At 51.2% G+C, this 26,716-nt stretch overlaps 1 protein-coding gene across 1 annotated transcript in view; it reads left to right on the top strand.

Moving 5' to 3' along the window:
- Positions 1–26,716, top strand: part of PEBP4 (phosphatidylethanolamine binding protein 4) — an 84,235-nt gene that overhangs the window by 16,664 nt on the left and 40,855 nt on the right. Inside the window, exon 5 of the mRNA XM_030289779.4 lies at positions 24,892–24,990. Coding sequence (XP_030145639.4) covers positions 24,892–24,990 — 99 coding nt within the window. The remainder of the gene's footprint in view (positions 1–24,891; positions 24,991–26,716) is intronic.

Genomic DNA, 26,716 nt, shown 5'->3' with positions numbered 1-26,716 from the left:
CTCCAAATTGCAGCTCCGAATGTGACAAGTTACAAAACACTTGAGTCATTTCTCTCTCTCTCTGTCGAGCGCGTTGCCTTTTTCCCCCACAAGGGTTTGGGTTGGTTTAAAGGGAAAAAAAATAAAAAAATAAAAATAAAAAAAGCAGGATGGGGATGGGGAGGAGGGGGGAAAGGCGGCTCCCAGCGCTGCCTCCCAGCTCGGGGGGCTGCGGGCAGCCCCCACGCAGGGGAACTCGCGGGGCTGTTTATGTAAGATGCTCATGTTCTGCTGAGCTGCTGTCGATTCCCAGGAAAACCCACGGCTGCCCACGTAGGATCTCCCGAGCAGGGTTGTGTAACGGGGAGCCAGGCAGCCGGGAAAGGGGGGGTCGGGAGATCCTGCCTGGAGAAGGGGGAAAAACAGGGATGGAAGCGTTGAAAGGAGTGGGAAAAGTCCGCGGTGCCGGGGAAATTCCTTTGGCTGCTGGGATGTGCTGCCGGTGCCTCGCCAGGAGGTTTTGGGGTGGCCTCACCTCTCAGCACGGATTTGGAATTGAGTCACTGGGTGACTTCCCAGCATCCCTGTTTCCTTTGGATCCTGGGAGGAAAAAGGGATTTTTGGGATGAGATTCGGTGTCGAGCTCGAAGGAAACATCGGGGATGGTTTGGTGGAGGAGGTGGCCGGATCCTGAGCGCTCCTGGAGCTCGGGGGATCATCCCAAGGCAGGTTCAGGTTGGATATCAGCAGGAATTTCCATATGGGAAGGTTGTTAGACCTTGGAAGGGGAGGTTTGGAGTCCAAGGAACACCTGGAAGTGGCACTCAGCGCTCTGGGCTGGTGACAAAATGGGGATGGGGCAGAGTTTGGACCTGGTGATCCTGGAGCTCTCCTCCAACTGGAATGATCCAAGGATTTGGGGGAAAATCCCTCATTTCTCACTGTCCCCGGTGGATCTGCACCACCAGCCTCAATACCTGAGCGAGGGGCTCCAAAACCAGCTCGGCACCGCACCAAAATCACCATTTCGACACTTTTTTTCCCCTAAATACCAAAAATCCAGGAATATTGGTGGCTTTTGCCGCTCCAGGCTGCGAGGAGAGGAGCCCTCTGGAGGTGCTGGGATAGGAGTTGCGTGTGTTACATTTTTATCCCTATTTATTCATGCAGAGCCGAGGCGCGGGGCGAGCCGCCCTGCTCGGAGCGCTGCTCTCCATGAGAACGCTCCTTCATTTACATCCTCCCTCCTTCCCCACAACTGAACTTATCCGGGTTATTTTTATTCCTCATGTGTATATATATATATATTTTATTTTTTTTTAATGTTGGGGGAAGGGGAGGAGAAAAGAAAAAAAAAGAAACCCCAAAAAACCCAAGCATCACCACCCGTCTAAATTCACCTTATTTTTACTTCTATTAAAATTTCCCCTCCGGAATTTTGATAAGCCAGGAAAAAATGAGGCACACGAGCGAGCTTCACCCGAGGGGAGAGCCGAGGCCCGGGGATGAGGGGGAGGAATGTGTTTTGGGGCAAAGAGTAAGTTTAGAACTATTTTTCTCTTAACTGGAGCACTTAGCTGCACTGCAAGCCATTCATCTTGTGCTTTAATAACTCATTTTCCCCGCGAGATGGGATATCACAGCCCTGGATATTGCTTTTCTTGGGATCCAGGATCAAAGATGAATCTGCTTCCTCTAATAAAATACGTTTTCATTGGAATTGAAATAGTTTTTTGCACGCTGATTTTCCCCTGTATTTTGGGTGTTGGGCTCTTCTTCGCCCCAAATCCCCCTTGCTGGCCTGGTATTTATTTATTTTCCCTCCCCAAACCATGGAAATACAAATTCCCTCATTTTCCTCCATCCCGGGGGGAGCTCCAAGTGCTGCCATTTGCCTCAGGCTATCTCTAATCAATCGATAAATCAGATATTTATGATTTATAGAGGATATTTTACATCCTGGGGTCTCCCTTGCCGTAGGAGCCGATGCATTTTTTGGGGTGCCATTTTATCCTTTTCCTGCCACTTTTTAAATCAACAATTCATCCCCTGGAGCAAACATTTCTCCGTGCAGCAGCTTGTGCGTGTCCCCCGGGGGTGTGAGGAGTTTGCAGGGAGCAGGGCCGGGAAAGGAGAGGTTTGGAATCCTGGAAGGATTTTTCTGGGAGCAGAGGGAGCTCTTGGCTCGCGACTCGCCGGGATGAAAAATCCTGAGACAAAACTTCTCCCTTTCATCTTCCCCCCGGCCCGGCTGTCTCGTAACTGCGCATTTGATCTCGGCAGCTCGGCGAGAAGTTCCGAGCCTGAGCAGAATCCATGGGGAGCGGGAATTGAGCAGCGGATCAAAGCGGCGCGTGGCGGGCGGCGATGGGGGGACACGATGTGGTGGCACCGGGGGACACAATGTGGACACAATGTGGTGACACCAAGGGACGCGATGTGGTGGCATCAGGGGACACAATGTGGACACAATGTGGTGGCATCGGGGGACACGATGTGGTGGCATCAGGGGACAAAATGTGGTAGCACCAGGGGATGCAATGTGGTGGCACCAAGGGACATGATGTAGTGGCATCAGGGGACACGATGTGGTGGCATCATGGGACACGATGTGGTGACACCAAGGGATACGATGTGGACACGATGTGGTGGCACCAAGGGACATGATGTGGTGGCACCGGGGGACACGATGTGGTGGCATCGGGGAAGACGAAGGGGGGAGCAGCAATGCTGATGAGGTCAACCGAAATGCTGCAGCCCCCCAAAATGATGCATTCACCCAAAATGCTGCAGCCCCCAAAATGTTGAAACCCCCAAAATATTGCACTCACCCAAAACGCTGCAGCCCCCAAAATGCTGAGCCCACCAAAATGCTGCACTGTCCCCAAATGCTGAGCCCTCCAAAATGCTGATCCCCCCAAAAGCTGAAGCCCCTCCAAAATGCTGAGGCCACTTTCCTGCTGAGGACCCCAAAATTCTGTGAACCCCAAAATGCTGCAGCGCCTTGAGATGCTTCAGCCCTCAAAATGCTGCAGTCCCTTAGGATGCTGCAGTGCCCCAAGATGCCACAGCCCCCCAAAATTCTGCACTCCCCAAAATTCTGCACCCCCCAAGATGCTGCCCAGAGGAGGACAATGACAGAGCCAGGACCACCCTGGGGTGGGAGCAGTGTCTTGCGCCCACCAGATTTGCAAAATCAGAGTTTTTCTCCACTAAAAGTGTTAAATTCCTGCCCGGACCCAGCTGTTCTGGGGGGAATAATCCCGGGTGGGAGTGAGGGGCACGTTCTGGGCTGAGTTGGGACTTTGCTCTGGTTTGTGGGGCAGCTGCTGGACCTCGTCCTGTCCTCGCTGCTCCCGGGAGTTCTCGCTCCTCACAGAGGGGCAGTCACAGCACCTGGGGATTGGCCAGATCTCTTCCAGCTGGACTGAAAAGCCTGGGAATTACTGAAAAGTCTGGGAATTCGGGTGGAGAGCCGGCCATGAGGGAGATCAGGGTTCCTGGAGGTTGGGGCAGGAGCAGTTTGGCTGTTGGGTTGTGGCCAGAGTTTGGCCTTTTCCTTTTCCTTTTCCTTTTCCTTTTCCTTTTCCTTTTCCTTTTCCTTTTCCTTTTCCTTTTCCTTTTCCTTTTCCTTTTCCTTTTCCTTTTCCTTTTCCTTTTCCTTTTCCTTTTCCTTTTCCTTTTCCTTTTCCTTCTCCTTCTCCTTCTCCTTCTCCTTCTCCTTCTCCTTCTCCTTCTCCTTCTCCTTCTCCTTTCCCTTTCCCTTTCCCATGGGATATCCATGAGATGAGCGGGTCCAGGGGAGCCACTGGCAGAGAGGGAGCTGCTGTCTGGCCCCTTTCCCCTTAGGAAGTGGAGGAATGTTTGGCAAACGGGACTTTTGTTACTTTTTGGTCTTCTCTTGTTGGAATGCAGCCTTCACACACGTGGTTTTCCCAGCAAAATCCAGTATTTGGGATAGAGGTACCTGCAGGTGGATGGGGGGATCCCTGTGGAGCCCCTATCTGAGCGATGCCACCCATATCCCAACCGGGCACCCAGAGTTTAAACCCCAACAGACACCGTCTTTCCAGGAAAATCCTTTATAAACCACGTAACCACCTACATCCAGGGTAGGAATTGCACTTTTCCCAAGGGCTTGAGGCCACAAGGCAGAGCTCCAAAGTCTCTGCCTCCTCTTTGCACACCTCAACACACAAAAAAACCTCCTCCACGAGGCCAAGTGTGCAATTAAAACCCCACTAGGCGCACACACAAACCCGTGGCAGCCTCCAAAACAGTGAATTAAACGAGGATGAAAGGCAAATGCCAGCTCTGGCAAAACCTTAGGAAAGGAGCCATCAGCTCTGCGCAGCGTCCTGGGATTTTCAAACCACGCCAATGGAATTTGGCCGCTCCATTTCCTTCGCTGTCAATCAGCGTCGCTGCTACTGATGCTTGCTCCTCTTTTTAGATCCCCCATTTCTTTTGGCCATGCCCAGAGCGCAGTTGTACCCCAGCCAGGCATCCCTCATCACCAAGCGATTAAATCAGCGGGAAAAAACCCAGGAGAGACGTCTCTTCTCAGACATAATAGTAAAAAGGGGGCGGCAGGGACGGGGAGGGGGCAACGGCTCCGGGTCTATTTCTGCTCTGATGTGTCCTGGCGCCTTCCCCGGTGCCGAGCTGTGCCGGCGGTCACCGGCTGCAGGTGGCAAAGAGGGATGGGATGTGCAGGGAAGGCTCCGGCACCGAGCTGGGTTCTCCCGGCATCCCAAAGTCCCCGGGCCCAGAGGTTTGGTTCTGTTTTGGGGCTGGGTCCTGCCACAGCCGTGCCGGGTTCCTTCGGGCGCTGCGTGGAGGGATTGGGGTGTTGGGGAAGGTGAGGGACTGAGCGTTCTGACATCCAAGAGTCCTGATCCCTGAATACCCTGATATCTGAGGGTCCTGATCCCTGAGCAGCCTGATCCCTGAGCATCCTGATCCTTGGGCATCCCAATCCATGAATATCCTGATCCCTGAGCAGCCTGATCCCTGAGCAGCCTGATCCCTGAGCAGCCTGATCCTTGGGCATCCCAATCCATGAATATCCTGATCCCTGAGCAGCCTGATCACTGAGCATCCCAATTCCTGAGCATCCTGATCCTTGAGGATCCTGATCCTTCACTATCCTGATCCTTGAGCAGCCTGATCCTTGAGGATCCTGATCCTTGAGTATCCTGATCCCTGAGCAGCCTGATCCTTAGGTATCCCAACCCCTGAATATCCTGATCCCTGAATATCCCAATCCTTGAGGATCCTGATCCTTGGGCATCCTGATCCCTGAGCATCCTCATCCATGGGCATCCTGATCCCTGAGCATCCTCATCCATGGGCATCCTGATCTTAGTCATCCCAGACCCTGAATATCCTGATCCTTGAACATCTGAGGGTCCTGATCCCTGAGCATCCTGATCCCTGAGTAGCCTGATCCTTGAGGATCCTGATCCTTGTGCATCCTGATCCCTGAGCATCCTGATCCTTGGGTATCCAAACCCCTGAGCATCCTGATCCCTGGGCGTCCTGATCCTTGGGCATCCCGATCCTTGGGCATCCCAACCCCTGACTATCCTGATCCCTGAATATCCTGATCCTTGAGCATCCTGATCCCTGAGCATCCTGATCCTTGGGCATCCCAACCCCAGAGCACTTTGATCCCTGAGCATCCTGATCCTTGGTCATCCCAGCCCCTCAATATCCTGATCCTTGAACATCTGAGGGTCCTGATCCCTGAGCACCTTGATCCCTGAGCATCCTAGACCCTGAACACCACAGCCTCTGAATATCCTCACCCCTGAACATCCCAGTCCCTGAGCATTCCAACATCCAAGGATCCTCTGAGCATCCCAGCCTTTGGGAATCCTCCTCCCTGAGCATTGTGACCCTTGAGCCTGGTCCCTGAGCATCCTGGTCTCCAAGAACGCTGACCCCTGAGCATCCTGGTCTCCAAGCATCCAATCCTCTGAGCATCCTGACCCCTGGAGCGCCCTGGCTCTGAGCATCCCTCTCTCCAAGCATCCTGACCCCTGATCATCCCAACCTCTGAGCATCCCGACCTCTGAGCATCCTGACTCCCAAACATTCCATCCTCCCAGTCCCCCAGCTGCTGAACATCCTGCCTCCCAGCATCCCTGGCCCCAAACATCCTGGCCCCATGCCTTCCTCAGGGGCAGCATCCTCCCAGCCTCTAAAATCAAGTGCTTTAATAACAGTCTGTAAAAGGACCGTGGAGAGAGGGGGGAAATCATTGTGTGATCCAAGGTTATCAGTTCACCAAGTGTTTCCTGCCCTGGATTTGACCATTCCCAGGATAAAACTGAGCAATGAGGGCTGCCTTAATGAAAATGCCTGGCCCTAGAAACACCAGTGTGACCATTCCAACCCTGCTGTGTCTGAGTGTTCCAGAACCCCTTTTTCCTGCAGGAATTTGCAGCAGCAGCATGACCCTGGCTTTGTGCGTGTCAGCCCTGAGCTGTTGGAAGTTGTTTTTATTTATTTTATTGTTGCTTTTATTTATTTTTAAGGATTTTATGTTTAAACATAAAGATTTAGGAAATCCCACACTGCTCATCACATCCCTGGGGCAGCTCCAGCCGCTGCCACCACACCTGGCTCTGTCCCGAGCAGCAAAGCTGGGCTCAGATCCCAGTTTTCCCACAAAAAACAAAACCTCTTGGGGCGGGAATCCAAAACTTGCCATCCCAGAGGACCATCCATGAGTGGCTGCACATCCGGGCTGGGCAGTGACAGCTCTGGGGGGTTGTTTGTTTGGGAAATAGGATCAGAAATAAGCCCTGGGGTTGTGGTGTGGCCCCAGCGCAGGGCTGGGCCGGCCACCGCTGTTCCATTCCAGAAATGTCACTGAGTCAGGAATGACTCAGAATTATAATGGGAGACATTTCCAACCCTCTGCATGACTCGGAGACGTCTTCCAGGGATATTAGAGCTGTTTGTAAAGTCCAGGCCTTGCCCTGGCGCTGTCCCTCCCTCCCTGGCCAGGGTGACAGCCCAGCGCGTGGTGGCAGCCGGGATGTGGCTGAGGGTGCTCCTCCGTGTCCCACGGGATCAGGGGGATGTTCTGTGGGATCAGGGGGATGCATTAACTCTCCCATCAGGTGGCAGGTGTCTATTAACGTGACTCCCATCACCGCTGCCTCCGCCCTGCCCTTGACCCGGGGCTGGCCCTGCAGACGGCTCCGTGTCACGCGTGACCCCCGTGGGTGACCTCAGCGCCGAGGTGGCCACAGCTCCCGGGATTTTGGCTGTTAGAGGGGGGGAATCTGTGTCTGAGCATCATCTGGGTCCGTTCTGCTGCCCTTCCCAAGCAGGGAAATGTCCCTCCTGCTCCTGGGTGGCGGGAAAGGGACAGGTCTATGAGGTGACGCGGTGGCACCCAGGAGCAGCGCTCCCCCCGGAGATTCCTCAGCACCTCCTCTTCCTCATCTCATCCCGGCCTCCAGAGCCAATTAATGAAGCAGGAACGAAATGAGGGAGGTGTTTGGTCCAGTCAGACCAGTCCAGGGCTCTGGGGTGAGCGGTGTGGGTCGGTGCCGGCGCCGTTCCCGCTGCGATGCCGTGAGCCGGGCTCGGGGAGCTGCGCGCTTCCCTCCGCGCTGGAAATACTTTCTCACCAAATAGCATTAAATATTCCTGAGCTGTGAACATCTTGGACTGATTTTATTTTCCATAAATAAACTTGTTGGGAGATATTTGGAGATGGGCCTAAGCTGCAGAGCTTGGACTGGCTCCCAAATCTCGCTGCTGTTTGGGCTCGAGGGGTTGGTTCAGGATTGTTTCGAGCTTTATTTCGGTTTCATGGAGTTGGGATTAAGGAGCTGCCCTCAAACAGGACCCTCTCAGTGCTTTCCTAAATTCCCTGATCCCCTCAAGTGCTGTTGATGGTGGGAAAGGGGATCACAGGTGTCCCCTCCCCCTCAGACACGGGTATAGGGTTATATCTATAGGGCTGGGCATTTTGGAAGTGGCATTTCCAGTGGGATCAGCTGGAATTCTTCCAGAGGTACCAAATCCCAGTTTATTGGGCTGGGACTGCTGTTCCCACATCACACCTGGGTCTGTGGATGCTCTGTGTTTTAGGCACTGTGGGGTTTTGGGGCACAAATCTTTCCTCGTCACACAGACAAAGGTGCCCCTTGCCCACTTGGAGATGCCTCCAACCTATCCCAGCTTCTTGCTGGAAATTTGTTGCTTTCCAGATTGGACAAAGAAAAGCAGAAAAAGAGAGATTAAAAAAAAAAACAAAAAAAAAACCAAACAAAAAAAAAAGCCCAAACAATGATGTTTATTTATTTTCCAATGGGGAAATGAAGTGGGAGAGCTGCAAGGACGTGTTTGCAAACCCGCTCCTCTCCTGGCACAGCTCACCCAGAGGAGGCCGGATCCGGATCTGTGGGGCAGGGAGGTTTCATTCCCGTCCTTTCCCGAGCGTTTCCTGCCTGTCCCTGTGCCTGATTAACAGTGACAAGGACAGGATTGCTCTTTTGGTGAGCGCACATGCTCCCCAAACCCCCGGCCAGCCCTCAGCCTCGCCTTCCCTTCTTCTCCCTCAATCCCCAGGTTTATTCCGGAGGAAGAGGAGTCTAATCCGCCCTGTAAACTCTGTCACGTCCTCATTAATTTGGCCATGTCTCCCTCGGTCGCCTTAGGGAAAAATCACATTTTTAACGAGGCTCCCGTGGGGGGCAAGGGCTTCATTTTGACAGCTGAGGTGGGAAAGGTGCAGCGTCAGGGTTTGCGGCTGCTCCGCACCGGGAATTTCCTCCCGGCCTCCCTTCAGCCGGGGGGAGACCTCTGCTCCCCAATTTCCTGCGGGATTAAAGCTGAGATGGGCACAGACCCAGAGCTGAGGGGTGCTCTGGGTTTTCCACAGTTCCAAACCTTTAGGAGAACCTCATGGCTCAGGACGAGTTGCCCTGGCTAATTCTGGCCAATTCTGTTTTCTTTTCCCCCCCATTATTCCTAAATTCAAGCATTTTCTAGTGAAATCTCATGTCATGATCTTATTTCCAAAGAATATTGTGAATATATTCCAAATAATCGTATATAAATGGCATTTATTTTTAATTATATAATATATATAATTAATTTTTATATATATTATGTATACTCCTAATATTTTATCTATATTATGTATTTTCCCAATATTCTAAATATATTATGCATATTATGTGCTTTCCCAATGTATTATATATAATATGTATATACTCAGCATATTAGATATAACACGGCTTGTCTATACATCTATTTTATATTCTATATATTTAATGCTGTCTCTGGCCCTGCATCCCTGAGTGTTTTTGTGCTCAGGGCAAGGATCCGTGGCTTTTCTGTGTAAGGCCAGTGGCTGATCCGCAGGGATCTCGCTCCATCCTGGGAGCTCTTCTAACCCATTCTAATGCAAATGTGCATTAGCTGATAATCGCAATGTTGAGTGGATTATTTCACCCCCAGACGAGCTGCTGCAAGGCACATTTTTGTTTTCTTTCCCTTTTAATATATTAAACCAAAAGGAAAAAAAAAAAAAATCCAAACCAATCCACCCTGCCACAAAGAAACCCAATTTGGGATTAGGATTGATCCCCGGGGATCCGGGCAGGAAGCAGGATCTCTCTTTTTCCCTCTTGAGGCCATAAATAAATGAAGACCCAGGACCTGGTGACACCCTCTAACAGCTTTATGGCGTGTGCACCATAATTGCACCAGCAAACATTTGTGTTGTAATTAAAGCCAGGAGCCACCAAACCATGAGAAATTAATTAAAAGGAATCCTAGCTGTGGGAGCAGCATCCCAGCCCTCCTGCCTGTCCTGCTGAAATGCTGCTTCATCCTTTCTCTTCCCCCCCAAAAAAAAACCCACAGAAGGGGTTGATGGCCCAAAATGGGGATTTTTCCTCCCAGTCTCCTGGATGCTGGAGCACCCCTGCCCTGTGCTGTCCCAGCCTCACTGCTGGTGTTGATTTTGGTGGATTTGGGGAGTAGAGGGGTTGCCCTGGGTGTGTCCCAATGTCCACATGAGATGTGGGTTTTTTTTGGGAGCAGTCACATGTTGGGTGGATGGTTAAAGGTGCTGGACTCAGCTCCTGCCAGGAGAAATGTGCAGGAAATTCGCATTTTTTTTCCAGCAGAGTTTGAATTTTGGGGTGTAAACAGGGAAAGGAGATCAGCTCTGAGGAAGAGAACCCTGCCATGAGATCTCACTAAAAAATGTTTGGGGATAATGGGAGAAATCTACACCCATCTACCCCAGAAAGGGCTTTAGGGTTTTTTAGGTTTGGGTATAAAAATGAACAGAGATCAGCTCTTAGGAAGAGGACATTGCCATGAGATCTCCCTAAAAAATGTTTAGGGATAATGTGGAAATCTACACCCAGAAAGGGCTTTAGAGTTTTTCAGGTTTGGGTATAAAAAGGGAAGGGCCATCCCGCTGTGGGAATCTTGGAATGCTGCTGTTGCCTCTGCTCCAACCCCTCAACCTCTTTCCCAAACCCCCTCCCACCCCAGGAGCAGCTTTTGGCCGAACCCATCATCCCAAAAAACGGGATTTGGCTGGAAGCTGCCATCCCCCCATCCTGCTCCAACCATGATGGGGAGATTGAATTCCCCCATGCTCCGGGAGCTTGGAGAAAAGAGCTGAATCCACCAAAACAAACCCTTTCCCTGCACGTGTGGCTGCTTCCCCCGGGAGAGGCTGAAAGAGAGACTGGAGCGCTTGTGACAGATGTTAATCGCATCATTTAATGCACTCCTGGAAGGCACTTGGATACAGGGATGGGGAGGAACAGGAGAATAGAACATTGTCTCCCGTTTCCGGCAGCTTCCCCCGGGAATGGATAACCCCAGGATGCACAGCTCGCCCAGGGAGTGAGGGAGGTGGGAATGGCAGCGAGGAAATTCAGGAGTTTTCTGGCGAATGCGCCCGTTTTGGTACACGGGAGTGATAAAAAAAGGTAGAGAAATGGGTTTTGTTTGGTTTCCAAAGGAATGTTTTCTGGGAAAGGTGGAGAGGGTGAAATAGGGATGGTGGGATCACTTCTGATCCACAGCCTGGAGCAAATGGGGGAAGGGGGAGAGGGAAAAATGGGGATTCAGGGATCATGGCTGGCCCACGTGTGAGCATCCCTGGAGAAAATAGGGGATATAGGAGAGGGGAAATAGGGATGGGGGATCACACCTGATCCACACCTGAACATCCCTGGAGAAAACAGGGAATGCAGGAGAGGGGAAATAGGGATGGAGGGATCTCACCTGATCCACAGCCTGGATCAAACATAGATACAAGAGAGGGAAAAATAATGATGGAGGGATCTCACCTGACCCATACCTGAACATCCCTGGAGAAAACAGGGAATGCAGGAGAGGAGGAAATAGGGATGGTGGGATCATGGCTGATCCACACCTGAGCATCCCTGGAACAAACAGTGATATAGGAGAGGAGGAAACAGGGATGGTGGGATCATGGCTGATCCACACCTGAGCATCCCTGGAGAAAACAGGTAATACAGAAGAGAGGGAAATAGGGATGGAGGGAATCACACCTGAGCATCCCTAGACTAGAGCTGGATACAGGAGAGGGGGAAATAAGGGTGGAGGGACCAGATCTGATCCACACCTGAACATCTCTGGACAAAACATGGATACTGGAGAAGGGAAATAGGGATGGAGGGATCATGTCTGAGCCACACCTGAGCACCCCTGTACAGAATGAGGGATAAAAGAAGGAAAATGATTGTGTCAGGATCACTCCTGATCCAGCCCTGAGAACCCCTGGAGCAAACACCCCTGCTCGGCCTGAGGAACGATGAAAGCCCGTCCCATATCCACCGTGGGTGGGCTGCAGAGGGGAATTGCATTTCCAAGACAGGAGCAGCATCCCATGGGCTGCTTCCCTGATTGAATTCCCCCTTGGTGACCCGGGCAGGTAATTGAGGCGCAGGGGAGCCGGGGCAGATCGCAGCCCCTGGAAATCAGCACCTCCAGGCACCCCCTGAGCCGGGCAGCAATTGAGGCGAGCTGCCTTCAAGGTGCCTCAAAGTAATCAACTTATTGCCTAATAGATTTCTCAGTCATGAATTCCCCGTGCTCCGTATGCCCCCCAATCAGAGCAATTATGGATTTAAATGGAGCTGGAATCCGTGGTGCAGAAAATGCCCGTTTTAGCGGGAGATTGGCCAGAGGTGAGGGACCTGGAACACCCCTGGTAATGAAAGCTCTTCACAGCTTGCCGTGTTCCACCCGGGAATAATTGCTGCAGCCTGTGATACGGATCCGGCTGCGTTAATGATGCCCTGGTCCTTTTCACAGGACTCATTGCAGCTTTCCCCCGTTTTGTTTTTTTTTTAATTATTTATTTTATTTATTTAATTTTTTTTTATTTTTTATTTTTTATTTTTCCCCCACCCAGGATTTCAAAGCACCGAGGCATGGTGGGAATTAACACATTACCGCCGCTGTTGTGGGGCTCAGGGTATTTCCAAATGTTGTTCCCAGGATCCATTAACAAAGTGCCGGGATCAGGAGCCTCGGGAAAGGGTGGCTGGAGGGGAATGGAGTGTGACACGGGTGTCACCCCGCTGTCCATCCCCTTTGGAATTTATTCGCCGTGACAGAATGGATTTATCAGAACAAAACATACATCAGGAATTTAAAAAAAAAATTAAAAATTAAAAAAAAAAAATTGGATTGGAAATAAAACTCCCATTAACTTCCAAATGAAAACCACATCCAAGGGAGACAGTTGGCTTCTCCTCTGAGTTTATTATTAAATATTTTACCAGGGAGGGAAGTTCTGAGCTGAGCATCTTTTCCCTCCTGTTCCTGGCAAGAGCAGTTTGTGTGGAGGGAGGGTGAGCTCTGGGTTGTTTTCCCGAAGCTCTTTCTGGGGGTAGCTGGGTGGAGATTTCTCCCATTATTCCTGGACTTAAACAGCTTTTTAATGAGATCCTAAGGCAGGGTCCTATTCCTAAGTAATATCAGAAATATATCTGTACTTGCACTATATCTCTATCTATCTGGAATACCGTCTGTATTTCCATACAGCGCATATATAGAATATGTAAAGATGATATAGACAATAGATAGGGAATATACAGAGAATATAGTCTATATTTCCATGTAGAATATATTCAAAAATCTAGAAATGCATATTAAAATATATAAATATATCTATTCTATATGGAAATATAGAATATATAGAATATTTATTCCAAATATATGCTAAATGATATATAATATATGATACATTATATTACATATTATATATGTAATATTATATATTACGTATTATATGTTACATATTATATATTATATATTATATAGTATATATTATATAGTATATAGTATATAGTATATAGTATATACTATATACTATATACTATATAGTATATATTTATATTATATATTATATGTTATATATTATATATTATATGTTATATATAATATATAAGATATTATATATATTATATATAATATTATATATTTTAAATATATATTATATGTTATATATTATATGTTATATGTTATATATTATATATTATATATTGTATATTATATATTATATATTGTATATTATATATTATATATTATATATTATATATTATATATTATATATTATATATTATATATTATATATTATATATTATATATTATATATTATATATTATATATTATATATTATATATTATATATTATATATTATATATTATATATTATATATTATATATTATATATTATATATTGTATATTATATATTGTATATTATATATTGTATATTATATATTGTATATTATATATTGTATATTATATATTTTAAATATATATTATATATTTATATTATTATATATATATTTTTATAAGTTATTTTATTTGGCACATAGGGGTGGGAGAAAGGCCCTGCCTGTCCTTTTGGACACTCCCAACCCGCAGCAGCACATTCCAAGCGCTGGGAGGGCGCATCCCGGCAGGTAAATGGATGCCGTGGGCGGGTCCGTGCCGCATCCCCAGGGATGGAGCCGGACCGAGCATCTCCCGCCGCTCCTGAGCCGCTTTAATTTCCTTTCCCCCAAATGGAACCGAGATATTTTTATTTTTTTCCTCCCTCTGCGGCTCCCGAGGGGCTCCGGGATTAATTTCCTGGGGTGACCCCGGTGCCCCGGCGGCCGCGGGGTCGCGGGGGGGACCGGCGGGCGCTGATCAGGAGCTCGGGGCGGTGGGGCAGCGCGGAAATGGCATTTCCCCGTTAACTCAGTCCCACAGCGGCCCCGCCGAGCCCGGATTCAATTACCGGCCCCGGCAGCGCTGGCCTTGGGGACAGCAGTGTCACCGTCCCCCGCCAGCGCCACAACCTCTCCGGGACCCCCGGTGGCCTCGGGGGCGGCTGGGGTCCCTGCAGAGAGGGGTCGGGAGCGTTTGGGAATGGGCAATGAGCAGGGGGTTGTAGGAATGAGAGTTTAGCCCCGTAAGGATTTTCTCTCGGAGCAGAGCTGGGGTTTGGTGGCCGTGGGGCGTGTGTGGCACCCTGAGGATTGTCCCCTGTCCCCCTCGCCACACAGGGCATGGGGCAGAGCCAGGCAGCTCCCACAGGGCACTGACACTGTCTGGGTGATTTTAAGGAGGAGGAGGGGATGGGACAGAGGCTGGGGAGAAGCCAGGGAGGCTCCTCTCAACACCAGGAGCTGCTGTGAGACTCCTCACAACGAGCACAGGGACACCTGCAGGGACAGTGGCCACCACCTTCCTGGCGTGGCCCACGCTCAGGTCACCCGGATTTCCCACAGCCAAGGTCTGAACTTATCCCCAGATCCTCCTCCCTCAGAATCACAGAATGGTTGAGGTTGGAAAAGGCCTCCGGGATCACTGAGTCCAACCAGCGCCCCATTCCCACCTGGTCACATCCAGGTCTCCTTGGACACCTCCAGGATGGGGATCCAGCCCTCCCTGGGCAGTCCCAAGGCCTGAGTTCCCTTTCCATGGGGAAATTCCTGCTGGTTCCACCCTGAGCCTGCCCTGGCCCAGCCTGAGGCCGTTCCCTCTGCTCCTGTCCCTGTTCCTGGAGCAGAGCCCGACCCCCCGGCTGTCCCCTCCTGGCAGGAGCTGTGCAGAGCCACAAGGTCCCCCCTGATCCCCCTTTTCTCCAGGCTGAGCCCCTTCCCAGCTCCCTCAGGAATTCTCCAGCCCCTTCCCAGCTCCCTCAGGAGTTATCCAGCCCCTTCCCAGCTCCCTCAGCCTCTCCTGGGGCTCCAGCCCCTCCCCAGCTCTGTTTTTCCATTTGGGACAGTTTGGGATGTGTGTGCCGGGTGTTTGGCACCATCCACTGCCCCAGTCCCAGCGGGAAGCCAGAATCGTGACAATGGGATCATTCCACTTGTGCCAGAGCCTGTGAAAATGCTCTTTCTTTTTACAGAGCAGAATCTAATCCAGAAGAGAAGAAAACACTCATTATTTAATTTTCCCCAGTATTTTTGTGTGCTCATGGGATTTTAACGCTATTAATTATTATTTAATTTGCACTTTGGCAATTCATTTGTGCTGAGCTATTCTGGTATTTGAGAGTCAGCGATGCTCAATCCCTTTTGCATCTCCATTCATGCTGCCTCTCTCCAGCCCTTCTTCCCAAGTATCCATGCATCCCTCAATCCCATCCACCTTTCTTCCAGGTACTCATCCTGTCCCATCCAAAGCATCTCCTCATTGTCCATCTCCCTTTTATTTGATTTTCTTTATAATCTCCAAATACCACACCCCAGCTGGGAAAATCCGAGCAGGAATCCTCAGCTTGGAGTCACAGCATGGAGGAGCTGTGTCTCCTGGCTGTTCCTGCTGCAGAACCCCCATCTGTGGGGCCAGCATCCCATCCCACTGTCTCCATGGAAACATCCCTCTATCCCCTCTCAGGCATCCCTAAATCCCCATCCCTTCATTTCCATGTGAGGATCCCTAAATCCCCATCCCTCCATTTCCGTGTGAGGATCCCTAAATCCCCATCCCTTCATTTCCATGTGAGATTCCTCCATTCCCATCCCTCCATCTCCATGTGAGATTCCTCCATTCCCATCCCTCCATCTCCATGTGAGATTCCTCCATTCCCATCCCTCCATTTCCATGTGAGATTCCTCCATTCCCATCCCTCCATTTCCATGTGAGATTCCTCCATTCCCATCGCTCCATCTCCACGTGAGCATCCCTCCTTTTCCATATGAACATCCTTTCATCTTCTCCATTTCCATGTGCACATCTATTCATCCCAGGTGAGGCTCCCTCCATTCTCCTCCATTCCCACCCTTCCAGCTCCACAGGAGCATCCCTCCATCCTCAATCCCCCCATTTCTGTCTGAGCATCCTTTGATCCCATGGAAAAACCTCTTCATCCCCATCTCTCCATTTCTGTGTGTGCCCCTCTCCATCCCATTCCAGCCTCCCTCCATCCCATTCCAGCCTCTCTCCATCCCATTCCAGCCTCTCTCCATCCCATTCCAGCCTCCCTCCATCCCATTCCAGCCTCTCTCCACCCCATTCCAGCCTCTCTCCATCCCATTCCAGCCTCTCTCCATCCCATTCCAGCCTCCCTCCATCCAATTCCAGCCTCCCTCCATCGCATTCCAGCCTCCCTCCATCCCATTCCAGCCTCCCTCCATCCCATTCCAGCCTCCCTCCATCCCATTCCAGCCTCTCTCCATCCCATTCCAGCCTCTCTCCACCCCATTCCAGCCTCCCTCCAGCCCATTCCACCTTCCCTCCATCCCATTCCAGCCTCTCTCCACCCCATTCCAGCCTCTCCCCATCCCATTCCAGCCTCTCTCCACATCCCAATTCAGCCTCCCTCCACCCTATTTCAGCCTCTCTCCATCCCATTCCAGCCTCCCTCCATCCCATTCCAGCCTCTCTCCACCCCATTCCAGCCTCTCTCCATCCCATTCCAGCCTCTCTCCATCCCATTCCAGCCTCCCTCCATCCCATTCCAGCCTCTCTCCATCCATTCCACCTTCTCTCTATCCCATTCCAGCCTCTCTCCATCCCATTCCAGCTTCTCTCCATCCCATTCCAGCCTCCCTCCATCCCATTCCAGCCTCCTTCCACATCCCATTCCACCTCTCTCCATCCCATTCCAGCCTCTCTCCATCCCATTCCAGCTTCTCTCCATCCCATTCCAGCCTCTCTCCACATCCCATTCCAGCCTCCCTCCATCCCATTCCAGCCTCTCTCCACCCCATTCCAGCCTCTCTCCATCCCATTCCAGCCTCTCTCCATCCCATTCCAGCCTCCCTCCATCCAATTCCAGCCTCCCTCCATCGCATTCCAGCCTCCCTCCATCCCATTCCAGCCTCCCTCCATCCCATTCCAGCCTCCCTCCATCCCATTCCAGCCTCTCTCCATCCCATTCCAGCCTCTCTCCACCCCATTCCAGCCTCCCTCCAGCCCATTCCACCTTCCCTCCATCCCATTCCAGCCTCTCTCCACCCCATTCCAGCCTCTCCCCATCCCATTCCAGCCTCTCTCCACATCCCAATTCAGCCTCCCTCCACCCTATTTCAGCCTCTCTCCATCCCATTCCAGCCTCCCTCCATCCCATTCCAGCCTCTCTCCACCCCATTCCAGCCTCTCTCCATCCCATTCCAGCCTCTCTCCATCCCATTCCAGCCTCCCTCCATCCCATTCCAGCCTCTCTCCATCCATTCCACCTTCTCTCTATCCCATTCCAGCCTCTCTCCATCCCATTCCAGCTTCTCTCCATCCCATTCCAGCCTCCCTCCATCCCATTCCAGCCTCCTTCCACATCCCATTCCACCTCTCTCCATCCCATTCCAGCCTCTCTCCATCCCATTCCAGCTTCTCTCCACCCCATTCCAGCCTCTCTCCATCCCATTCCAGCCTCTCTCCATCCCATTCCAGCCTCCCTCCATCCCATTCCAGCCTCTCTCCATCCATTCCACCTTCTCTCTATCCCATTCCAGCCTCTCTCCATCCCATTCCAGCTTCTCTCCATCCCATTCCAGCCTCCCTCCATCCCATTCCAGCCTCCCTCCATCCCATTCCAGCCTCCCTCCATCCCATTCCAGCCTCCCTCCACATCCCATTCCAGCTTCTCTCCATCCCATTCCAGCCTCTCTCCATCCCATTCCAGCCTCTCTCCATCCCATTCCAGCCTCTCTCCATCCCATTCCAGCCTCCCTCCATCCCATTCCAGCCTCCCTCCATCCCATTCCAGCCTCTCTCCATCCCATTCCAGCCTCCCTCCATCCCATTCCAGCCTCTCTCCATCCCATTCCAGCCTCCCTCCATCCCATTCCAGCCTCTCTCCACCCCATTCCAGCCTCTCTCCATCCCATTCCAGCCTCTCTCCATCCCATTCCATCCTCTCTCCATCCCATTCCAGCCCCCCTCCATCCTCACCCTCACATTTCCAAGCCAGCATCCCTTCATCCCATCGAGCTCCCTCCATCCCCCTCCATCCCCGCCACTTCCCCAGATAATGAGAGCGAGTTTAAAAAACTTAAAGCCTCTTCCTGCCCGCGGTGAGTGACACAAATGGAGTTCATATTTAATCATCTGTTAACTCGTTGTCTATTATAGCTCTTTAATAGCACCAGAGATATTCTTAATGAAGCATGATTTAAGGTATTTACAGCTCTAGGACCGACAGACATCACTCACAGTGTGCAGGTAATGAGGCGTAAAACAGCTCTGGAAACCGTAAAAATGGGAGAGAGAGAGCGAGGAGGGAGAGAAAGCAGGCGAGGAGTTCGGAGCTGAATTGTTCCAGGGTTTGTTTTAAAATGTTTAGGCATTTAAAGTCATTTCAGCTTCGCAGAGGTGTCTGGTAGCACCGAGTTCAGCAATTCCCAGCGCTGAGAACCCCTGCCTTGCCAGGAGGGGTCTGGCCCCCCGATGCTTCGGAGCTGAGACATCTCAGGAATCATGGGAGGGAGCAGGAAAAAGCTTTTGAGGGTCCCCAAGGGCCTTGTGGGTGCATGGGAGCAAAGCCTGGAATTTCTGGGTGCAGTTTCCCCTTTGTTTTCCCACTTGGTGGCACAGCGACCTTTGCTCACCGAGGGGACACCGTGACCCTTCCCTTTGCTCGCCTGCAAATGCCACCCCTGTGCAACGCTTTTATTTGCTTATTTTTTTTCCCCCCAGAAAAAAAAATAAAATTAAAAAAAACCCATCAGAACCCAAGCCAAGTTTTGCAAAATAATTTGTGACGGAGGTGCCATTCTGCATCAAAATATTGTGTAGAAAATGTCAAATGTCACCAATCCATGTGTCCCCCCGCGTGATAGTAATTGGGCTGGAAGGCTGCGCTCTGCCACCGCGGCCGCTGGCCGCCTCCTCCTCCTCCTCCTCCTCCTCACATCCACTCGGGAGATGTCTCCGTGTCGCTTCCCGAGCCCGTCCCGGCCGCGGTGTCCCCAGCCCGGGGACGAGTGCGTGGTGCTCATTAGGCTGAGTGGTGATAAACAGCTCCTGGGCAAAAGGGGGGCACGGCGCTGGCAGCTCGGCAGCTGCAGCGGGCGCCTCTCGGGGTGCTGATTCCCTCCCTGTCCCTGGATTTGGGACGTGTGGCCCCATTCCCCGGTGTTTTCCCCTTGAGGATTTTGGTGGAATCCCCTCGATTTGAGGAACCCAAAGCAGAACCACAGTGGGGTGTCTGATTGAGGAAAACAGCCTGTTGCTCCCCTCCCTCCCCAAAAGTGCTTCAGAGGCACCCACACCTGCATTTCTAGCACCAGGGACCCTTTGGAATGCTTATCCCACTTTCTGCCTGCTTGTGTTGGGTGTGTAATACCCCACAGCTGTTTCATTGCTGCTATAAGGCAAAACAAACTGTTCTTTCAGAGCAAATAATCCATTCCTTAAAGCACCCCAAGCCCTCAATCTGGGAACAGACCTTTCGCACACACTCCTTAACCATCCTGGATGAATCAATCCTCATTAGGACATTAGGCTGCATAAATATTTGGCCGGTGAAGGAGCCCCAAGGGAGAGCAGAGCGATGGGGAGAGTTGCAGCTGGAAATTCAATGAAGTTCCCTTCTGCAGCGGGAGCCAGGCCTGGGAGAGTTGGGTCAAGCCTTCAGCCGGTGCCACTTGTCCCCTTGGGCAAGTCCTGCGGAGCAGGGTTAATTTTGCTGACCTATTTTTTTTTGCCCATGGAAGTGGCGAGGTGCAGGTGGAAAAGGAGGAGGTGGAATCCTGCGGCTCTCAGCAGCTCCTTCCCCAAGCCACAACACAACTCGGTCCCAAACAATTCCTTTGCCGCCGAGGAAGGAGCTGGAATTTCTCTCTGGCGAGGCAGCAGCAGCAGAATTGTGAAGCCGGTGCCTGTTATAGAAACTTTTTAGTACTGGGGACAAGCCAAGAAAAAAGCCCAGATTGATCTCAAATCTCAGCTGGTGCTGGCGGCGCTTCCACCTCCGACTCCTGCACTGGTGGGACGTGAGCTGGACCCCCCAAGCATCCCTGAAGAGAGCTGATGATGTTTCCCAGCTCCCTGCCCAGCCAGGAGCCCCTGCCCTGCTCTGGAAGGTGGTTTTGGGGTAGATTGAGGTTTTTTGGTTTGTAACTGCATCAACCCAGCTCTTCCCTGGCTCCATCCCCCGTCCCATCTCCACACCGGTGGGACCAGCCTGGATCATCTCGTGCCACCAAAATCCTTCACAGCAGGATAATCCAGGCTGGGGCAATGCCAGGCTGCAGCTCCCGGGGAGGTGAAAGGTTTTTTGGCTCAGATACCATCACAACCTGTCTGTGATTTCTGTGATTTCCTTCAGCACCCAGGGAAATTCCTTAGGAGCTGTCAAGGATGTGGTGGCAATGGGGCAGCTGGAAATTTCACCTCATTCCTTGAGTGCCGAGGGGCTGGTGCAGGGAACATCCTGTGCTGCGGGTGTGCACAGGGATGGGTGAGCTGGGAGGATCCAGACTGGATCCATCCAAACCCGTTCATTCCCCATGCTGGGCCTGGCTGGGCCTGGCTGGGGTTTGGCCCAATTTTGGGATGGAATTCCTACAGCAAATCTGGCCACCATCCATCTCCCCCTCACAGAATAAAGCACATTTTAATCCATTTTTCCTCCATGCCCCGGATAAACGGATGCCAACGGGTTGGACACACCAACACGGACACCCCGGGGCTCATCCAGCTCCATGCCCAACCCAAGCCGGGTATCCCTGGCAGGGCAGAGCTCCGGGGCCGCCCCGGCGCTGCCGAAAACGCCGGAGCACTGCATGTGTGCTGCTTCCATGTGCGCTGGTTTCCAAGGAAACCGCTCGCTCTACATGTGTGTCGCTTAACACCCTATTTGCTTTCATTTGGATAAGTCTTTAATTCCTGTGCAGCCCCGGCTCCGCGGGATCTGTTGAGCTCCATGTGTATCTCCAGCGCACAAAATCCCTCTCCTGCCTGCCTGCCTCTTGGAAAAGTCGCTGCCTGCTCGGAGCGACTTTCCTAAACCTGTGCCTAATTGGAGCAGCTAATGCTTTCTGCAGGAATAAGTGGATATTTCACTGCTGCTTCCCCTCTAGAAACAATTAGCAGGGAAAACACGGAATGCAGGGCTCTGTCACCTGCCACCAGCTCTGCTGCTCGGCTCCGTGTGGGGTGGAGGAGCAGGGCAAGGACGGCCCTTCCCAGGGATGTGGGGGCAAAGCTGGGTGGTGCAGCTGGGTTTGAGTCCTCGGGAAGGCAGCAGCTCCTGTCAGTGGTTAAATGTTGATTTTAAAGTGTCCTCGGGTGTGTGAGCAGGGAAGGGTGACCCAGTTGGTGTCACACATCAGCCTGGCTCCAGGGACAGCTCAGAGCCCCTTCCAAGGCCTAAAAATGATCCAGGAGAGCTGGAGAGGGGCTGGGGACAAGGGATGGAGGAACAGGACACAGGGTGTGGCTCCCACTGCCAGAGAGATGGGATATCAGGAAGGAATTTCTGCATGGGAGGGTGGGGAGGGGCTGGGATGGAATTCCCAGAGGAATTGTGGCTGCCCCTGGATCTCTGGAAGTGCCCAAGGGCAGCTTGGAGCATCCTGGGACAGTGGGAGGTGTCCCTGTCCAGGCGGTGGAACTGGATGGAATTCAAGTTCTCTTCCCACCCAAACCATTCCAGGATTCCACACTCTGGGTCCTGCACTCCAGCAGCCTCTCCTTGTCCTGGGCCAAGCAGGAATGAGTGACAAAACTTTGGGGCTGCTTTTTTGCCCAAATTTACATCCGCAGCACCACAAAGCTGCTTTTTCTTCCCTTTCTCCCTTCCTCCCTTCCCTTTGCACAGCAAGATGCCTCCTGTTCTTGTGCACCGGAGGAATTTTCTGATCTAAAGCCACTTTTCCTCCTCTCCCCAAATCCCTGGGGCTGGCTCATGCTTGCAAAGCCGAGCAGCTCCCGAGTCACTCGGGGCTGGCTCCCGTCTGCAGCCCTGACAGCAGCTAATGCTGTTAGCCTGTGTCGAGGAGGGATTTCAGCATCAAAAACCCCCCAAAATCACCACACTCGGGCTGCTCTGCTGTTTGCAAGCAGTTCAAAAACATCCCCCCGATGTTTGGGGTGGCTGGCATCCCCAGGGACGTCGCACAGGGGGTTTGGGGTGGCTTTGGGGGGCTGCTGCAGCCTCGGGATGAGCAGCCCGGATTAACTCGGCTCGCGGAGGGCTTTGCTATCTTTAGGTGGAAGGTGAGGGATTGTGGCTCTTAGGGTGGCCGGCAGGTGAGGAGAGAGAAAAATCCCCCAGGGCCAGCCCGGCTCAGGGCGCTGACCCCAGCTCCTGTCCCCAGCGGGGTCTGGCCCTGCAGGCCCCCGGCCGCGTGCGCTGTCACCTTTCTAGGCCACAATCTGTCCCCAATTCCAAGCCTGCTGTTAGCTTCACTTGCACTCTATTCTCGTGTTTGCTGTTATTTTTTAACACTTTTTTTTTTTCCCTCCCCATTTTTTTTATTTTTTTAATAATTTTTTTTTTTTTTTTTGCATAAAAACACTATCCTCTCCCCAGAGCCTGCCTGGAGCGAAGGCATGGTCTGTACAACTGCAATTATTTCGAAGAACAGATGGAGTGAGGAGCAGAAAGTCTGTTAATAGTAATAGAAATGCTACATGTTAACCTGGACAGCACACGATGACAGTCCCATGACTACACGTTCTGTTCCCACCAGCTGGGCTCCGAGCGGAGCCGAGAGATTCAGAAACGCCGAGCTCGGCTCCGCACCCTCCCCAAAGTTAGAGCTCAAATTCCTTCACACTTCCAGCGTAGGGTTTTTGGGTTGTCGGGCTTCTTCTCCCCCTCCCCTCCTCCTCCTCCTCTTCCTTCCTATTAAACGCTGATTTCGGCGCTGTTAAGGAATTTTGCTGCTTCTTCCCTTTTTTTTTTTTGGTTGGTTTTTTTTTTTTGTTTTTTGGTTTTTTTTTCAGCCGGCTGCAGCTGGGAGCATGGTGGGGATGGTGGTGGTGGCTCAGCCTCGAGGTCCTGACCTTCAGCCTCACATGGTGACACCAGCACAGCCCCTTTCCCACGCTCACATCTGCAGATTCCATGTAATTCCCCCACCCTGGATGATGCCAGGCTGGGATTTACGGCACCGGGCAGCGGCGCTCCCGGGCGGGGCGCTTTGGGAGAGTTTGGGATTTTCTCTGTGACTATTGCAAGATAAAGAGGTTAAAATCAACATTTTCGGGTTAAAAATGGCGCTCCCTGTGGAGGTGGGGTCTTCAAGAGGTTTATGAGGATGTGGGATGCCAAGGGAGGGGGGCACAGGTTTTGGTAACAGCCCAGGGGGTTTTTGCCTCTTTACCCCAACCAGAGGTTGGCAAACAGAGCAAAAATATTGAGTAAACCCCAGGAACCTCGCTGTGCCAATCCCTGCCCGGCGTCACACGGCAGGGGACAGAGCTCCAGAGAATTCCAGTGGGAATTGCAGGGCTGAATCCCAAATCCCAGGGCTGTTTGTCACAGCCCAGCCCCTGGGGCGGCTGGAGCGGAGCGTGGCACCGCTGCCGCCCTGACAGACGCACCTGGAGGTTTTATTCGGATATAGATCCCGTAATCCGCGTGCTTGCGGGATAATCTGCTGCCTGAGGTCCTGCCAAATCCCTGGAGATCAGCAGGTTTTCCCTCCAGAGGTCACTTCCAACCCAGCTCCGTCCTCAGCGGACCAAAATATCCGCGTGGGCTCTGTGCTGGTGGCACCTTTGGGTGCTGGGTACCCTCAGTGGGGACCTGGGGTGGGCTGTGAGGGTTTCCTGGAGGTTAAACCAGTGTGATCCATAAATCCCAGCCCTCTTTGCCCAATTCCATCACCCAGGAGAGGTACCTGACCCCCAGGGAACATCTTTTGGTTTTTTTGCAGCATCCCGGGAACACCTTTTGGCTATTTTGGGATGTTTGGGGTAGAGTTTGGCTCCCCACAGCTTGTTCCAAACCAAGTCTGAATCCCCAAAAATACCAGAGCAGCTGCAATCCCGTGCCTCATGGGATGTGGTGGGAAGCAGAGGGAATTCTCCTTGATGCCTTTTCTTTGGAGGAGGCAAAACCTACATTTTTCCTCTGGAAAAGTTTGGGATTAAATCACTGTTATGGTTTGATACTGGTATAATGTTAGTGTCTTTATGAAAATGTAATCTTTTAATTGAATGTTGTGAAATGTGATTGAGAATAAAGTAGGTTAAAGCTTAATAATAAAGGAAAAAACTTTATTAAGTTGTTATTGTTATTATTATTATATTATTATAAAAGAAAAAAGAAAGAAAAGTACAAAGGACGATCATCCTCAGTGGGTTTGTGGCATCCCTTGGTGCCCATTCCTTGCTCACCTCTGGGTGATACCAGAGTGCTCCTGCTGGGAAAGAGTGGAAAAATGTGGATTTGGGGCTTTTTGAGCATCCGCCTCTCCTCTTTTGCAGAACAAGAAATACGTCCTGGTGATGGTGGACCCCGACGCTCCCAACAGAGCCAAACCCCTGCACCGTTTCTGGAGACACTGGCTGGTCACCGACATCCTGGTGAGTCCGTGACATCCTGGTGGTTCCATGACATCCTGGTGGGTCCGTGACATCCTGGCAGGTCCATGAATCCTGGTGGGTCCATGACATCCTGGTGGGTCCGTGACATCCTGGCAGGTCCATGAATCCTGGTGGGTCCATGACATCCTGGTGGGTCCATGACATCCTGGTGGGTCTGTGACATCCTGGCTGGTCCATGACATATCCTGGTGGTTCCATGACATATCCTGGTGTGTCCATGACATCCTGGTGGTTCCGTGACATCCTGGTGGATCCATGACATCCTGGTGGGTCAATGAATCCTGGTGGTCCGTGACATCCTGGTGGTTCCGTGACATATCCTGGTCGTTGCATGACATATCCTGGTGGGTCCATGATATATCCTGGTGGGTCCATGACATCCTGGTGGGTCCATGAAATATCCTAGTGGATCCATGACATCCTGGTGGTATCCGTGACATCCTGGTGGGTCCATGACATCCTGGTGGGTCTGTGACATCCTGGTGGTTCCATGACATCCTGGTGGGTCCGTGACATATCCTTATGGGTCCATGACATCCTGGTGGGTCCGTGACATCCTGGTGGTTCCATGACATATCCTGGTGGTTCCATGACATCCTGGTGGTCCGTGACATCCTGGTGGGTCCGTGGCTCCTTCCCCAGCACCCGTGGAGGGCTGGATTCCCATGGGATGCAAACTCCTCCTGGTGAAACCCCGGAGGGGAGGACGAGTGTTTGCCAGAGAAATGTAAATGCTGCTGGGCGTGTAGGTAGAGAAGTGCTTCCTCAGGCTATAAAGAGCCAGGCTGGTCCAAAAATATTGCTGCTTGGGTTTTTGGGGTTTTTTGTTGGATTTTTTTTGTTTTTCCCTCCTTCTCCTAAGGAAATGCTGGAAAAAAAAAACCCAAAAAAACACTTTGCCAATTCCCCACCACCGGTTTTCTCCGCGGAGACAACGCGTCCTTCCAAACAGCTCCTGCTGCTGGTTGGGTTTTGAGCTTAAAAAGAGTGGGTTTGGTGGAAATCTCGATTACTTTTCTCGTTTTTAAGGTTTTTATTTTTATTAAAAATGGTTTGAATTCAGTGAGGAAACAAGGGGGGAAATGAGTTTGGGATGAATTGTGGCGCTTCCCAGCATTGTGTCCATGGGATGAGTCCTTCCCCTCTCCCGGTGTGTCGAAGCTTTGCTCCCAGAAATATTTTGGAAAAGCAGTTTTTTTTTCCCCCTCCTGCTTGTTTTTATGTGTTCAAAAAATTAGATGTTGCAGCCCTAAATCAATCTAACTGATAATCTGGGTACTAAAGCCTAATTAAGATATCAATTAATTTGCAGCGTGCATTTAACAAGAAATATCGCGTCGTTCTCCTCTATTATTCTCTGAAATTACTGCTGAGGGCTCTTTCTACAGATACCTTAATTTGACTTTTTATTGTTAATGGGCATATTAAGCAAATTAAAACAGGATATTAATACTTTCCATGAATTCCGTAATTGGCTGGAAAATAGGAAGCATCGGGAATAATTGCAGGAATTTGTATACAGGGCTTGGGATTTTTTTTTTGTGTTGTTTTTGTGTTTTTATCCTTCACAGAAACCCTTCTGCATTTCTAACAACAGGGTCCTGAAAGTCTCTCATTAATTTTAATATTTACCAAACGCAAAGGAGCCCAAGCTCCTGTGTTTCCTTCTGTACACAGATCCTTCGGAGCCGTTCCCTCTTGCTAA

This window comes from Taeniopygia guttata, chromosome 22, assembly GCF_048771995.1.
Source record: "Taeniopygia guttata chromosome 22, bTaeGut7.mat, whole genome shotgun sequence".
NCBI classification, from domain to species: Eukaryota; Metazoa; Chordata; class Aves; order Passeriformes; family Estrildidae; genus Taeniopygia; species Taeniopygia guttata.
Note: the sequence above shows the minus strand (reverse complement) of the source record. Positions and strands in the feature narration are given on the sequence as shown.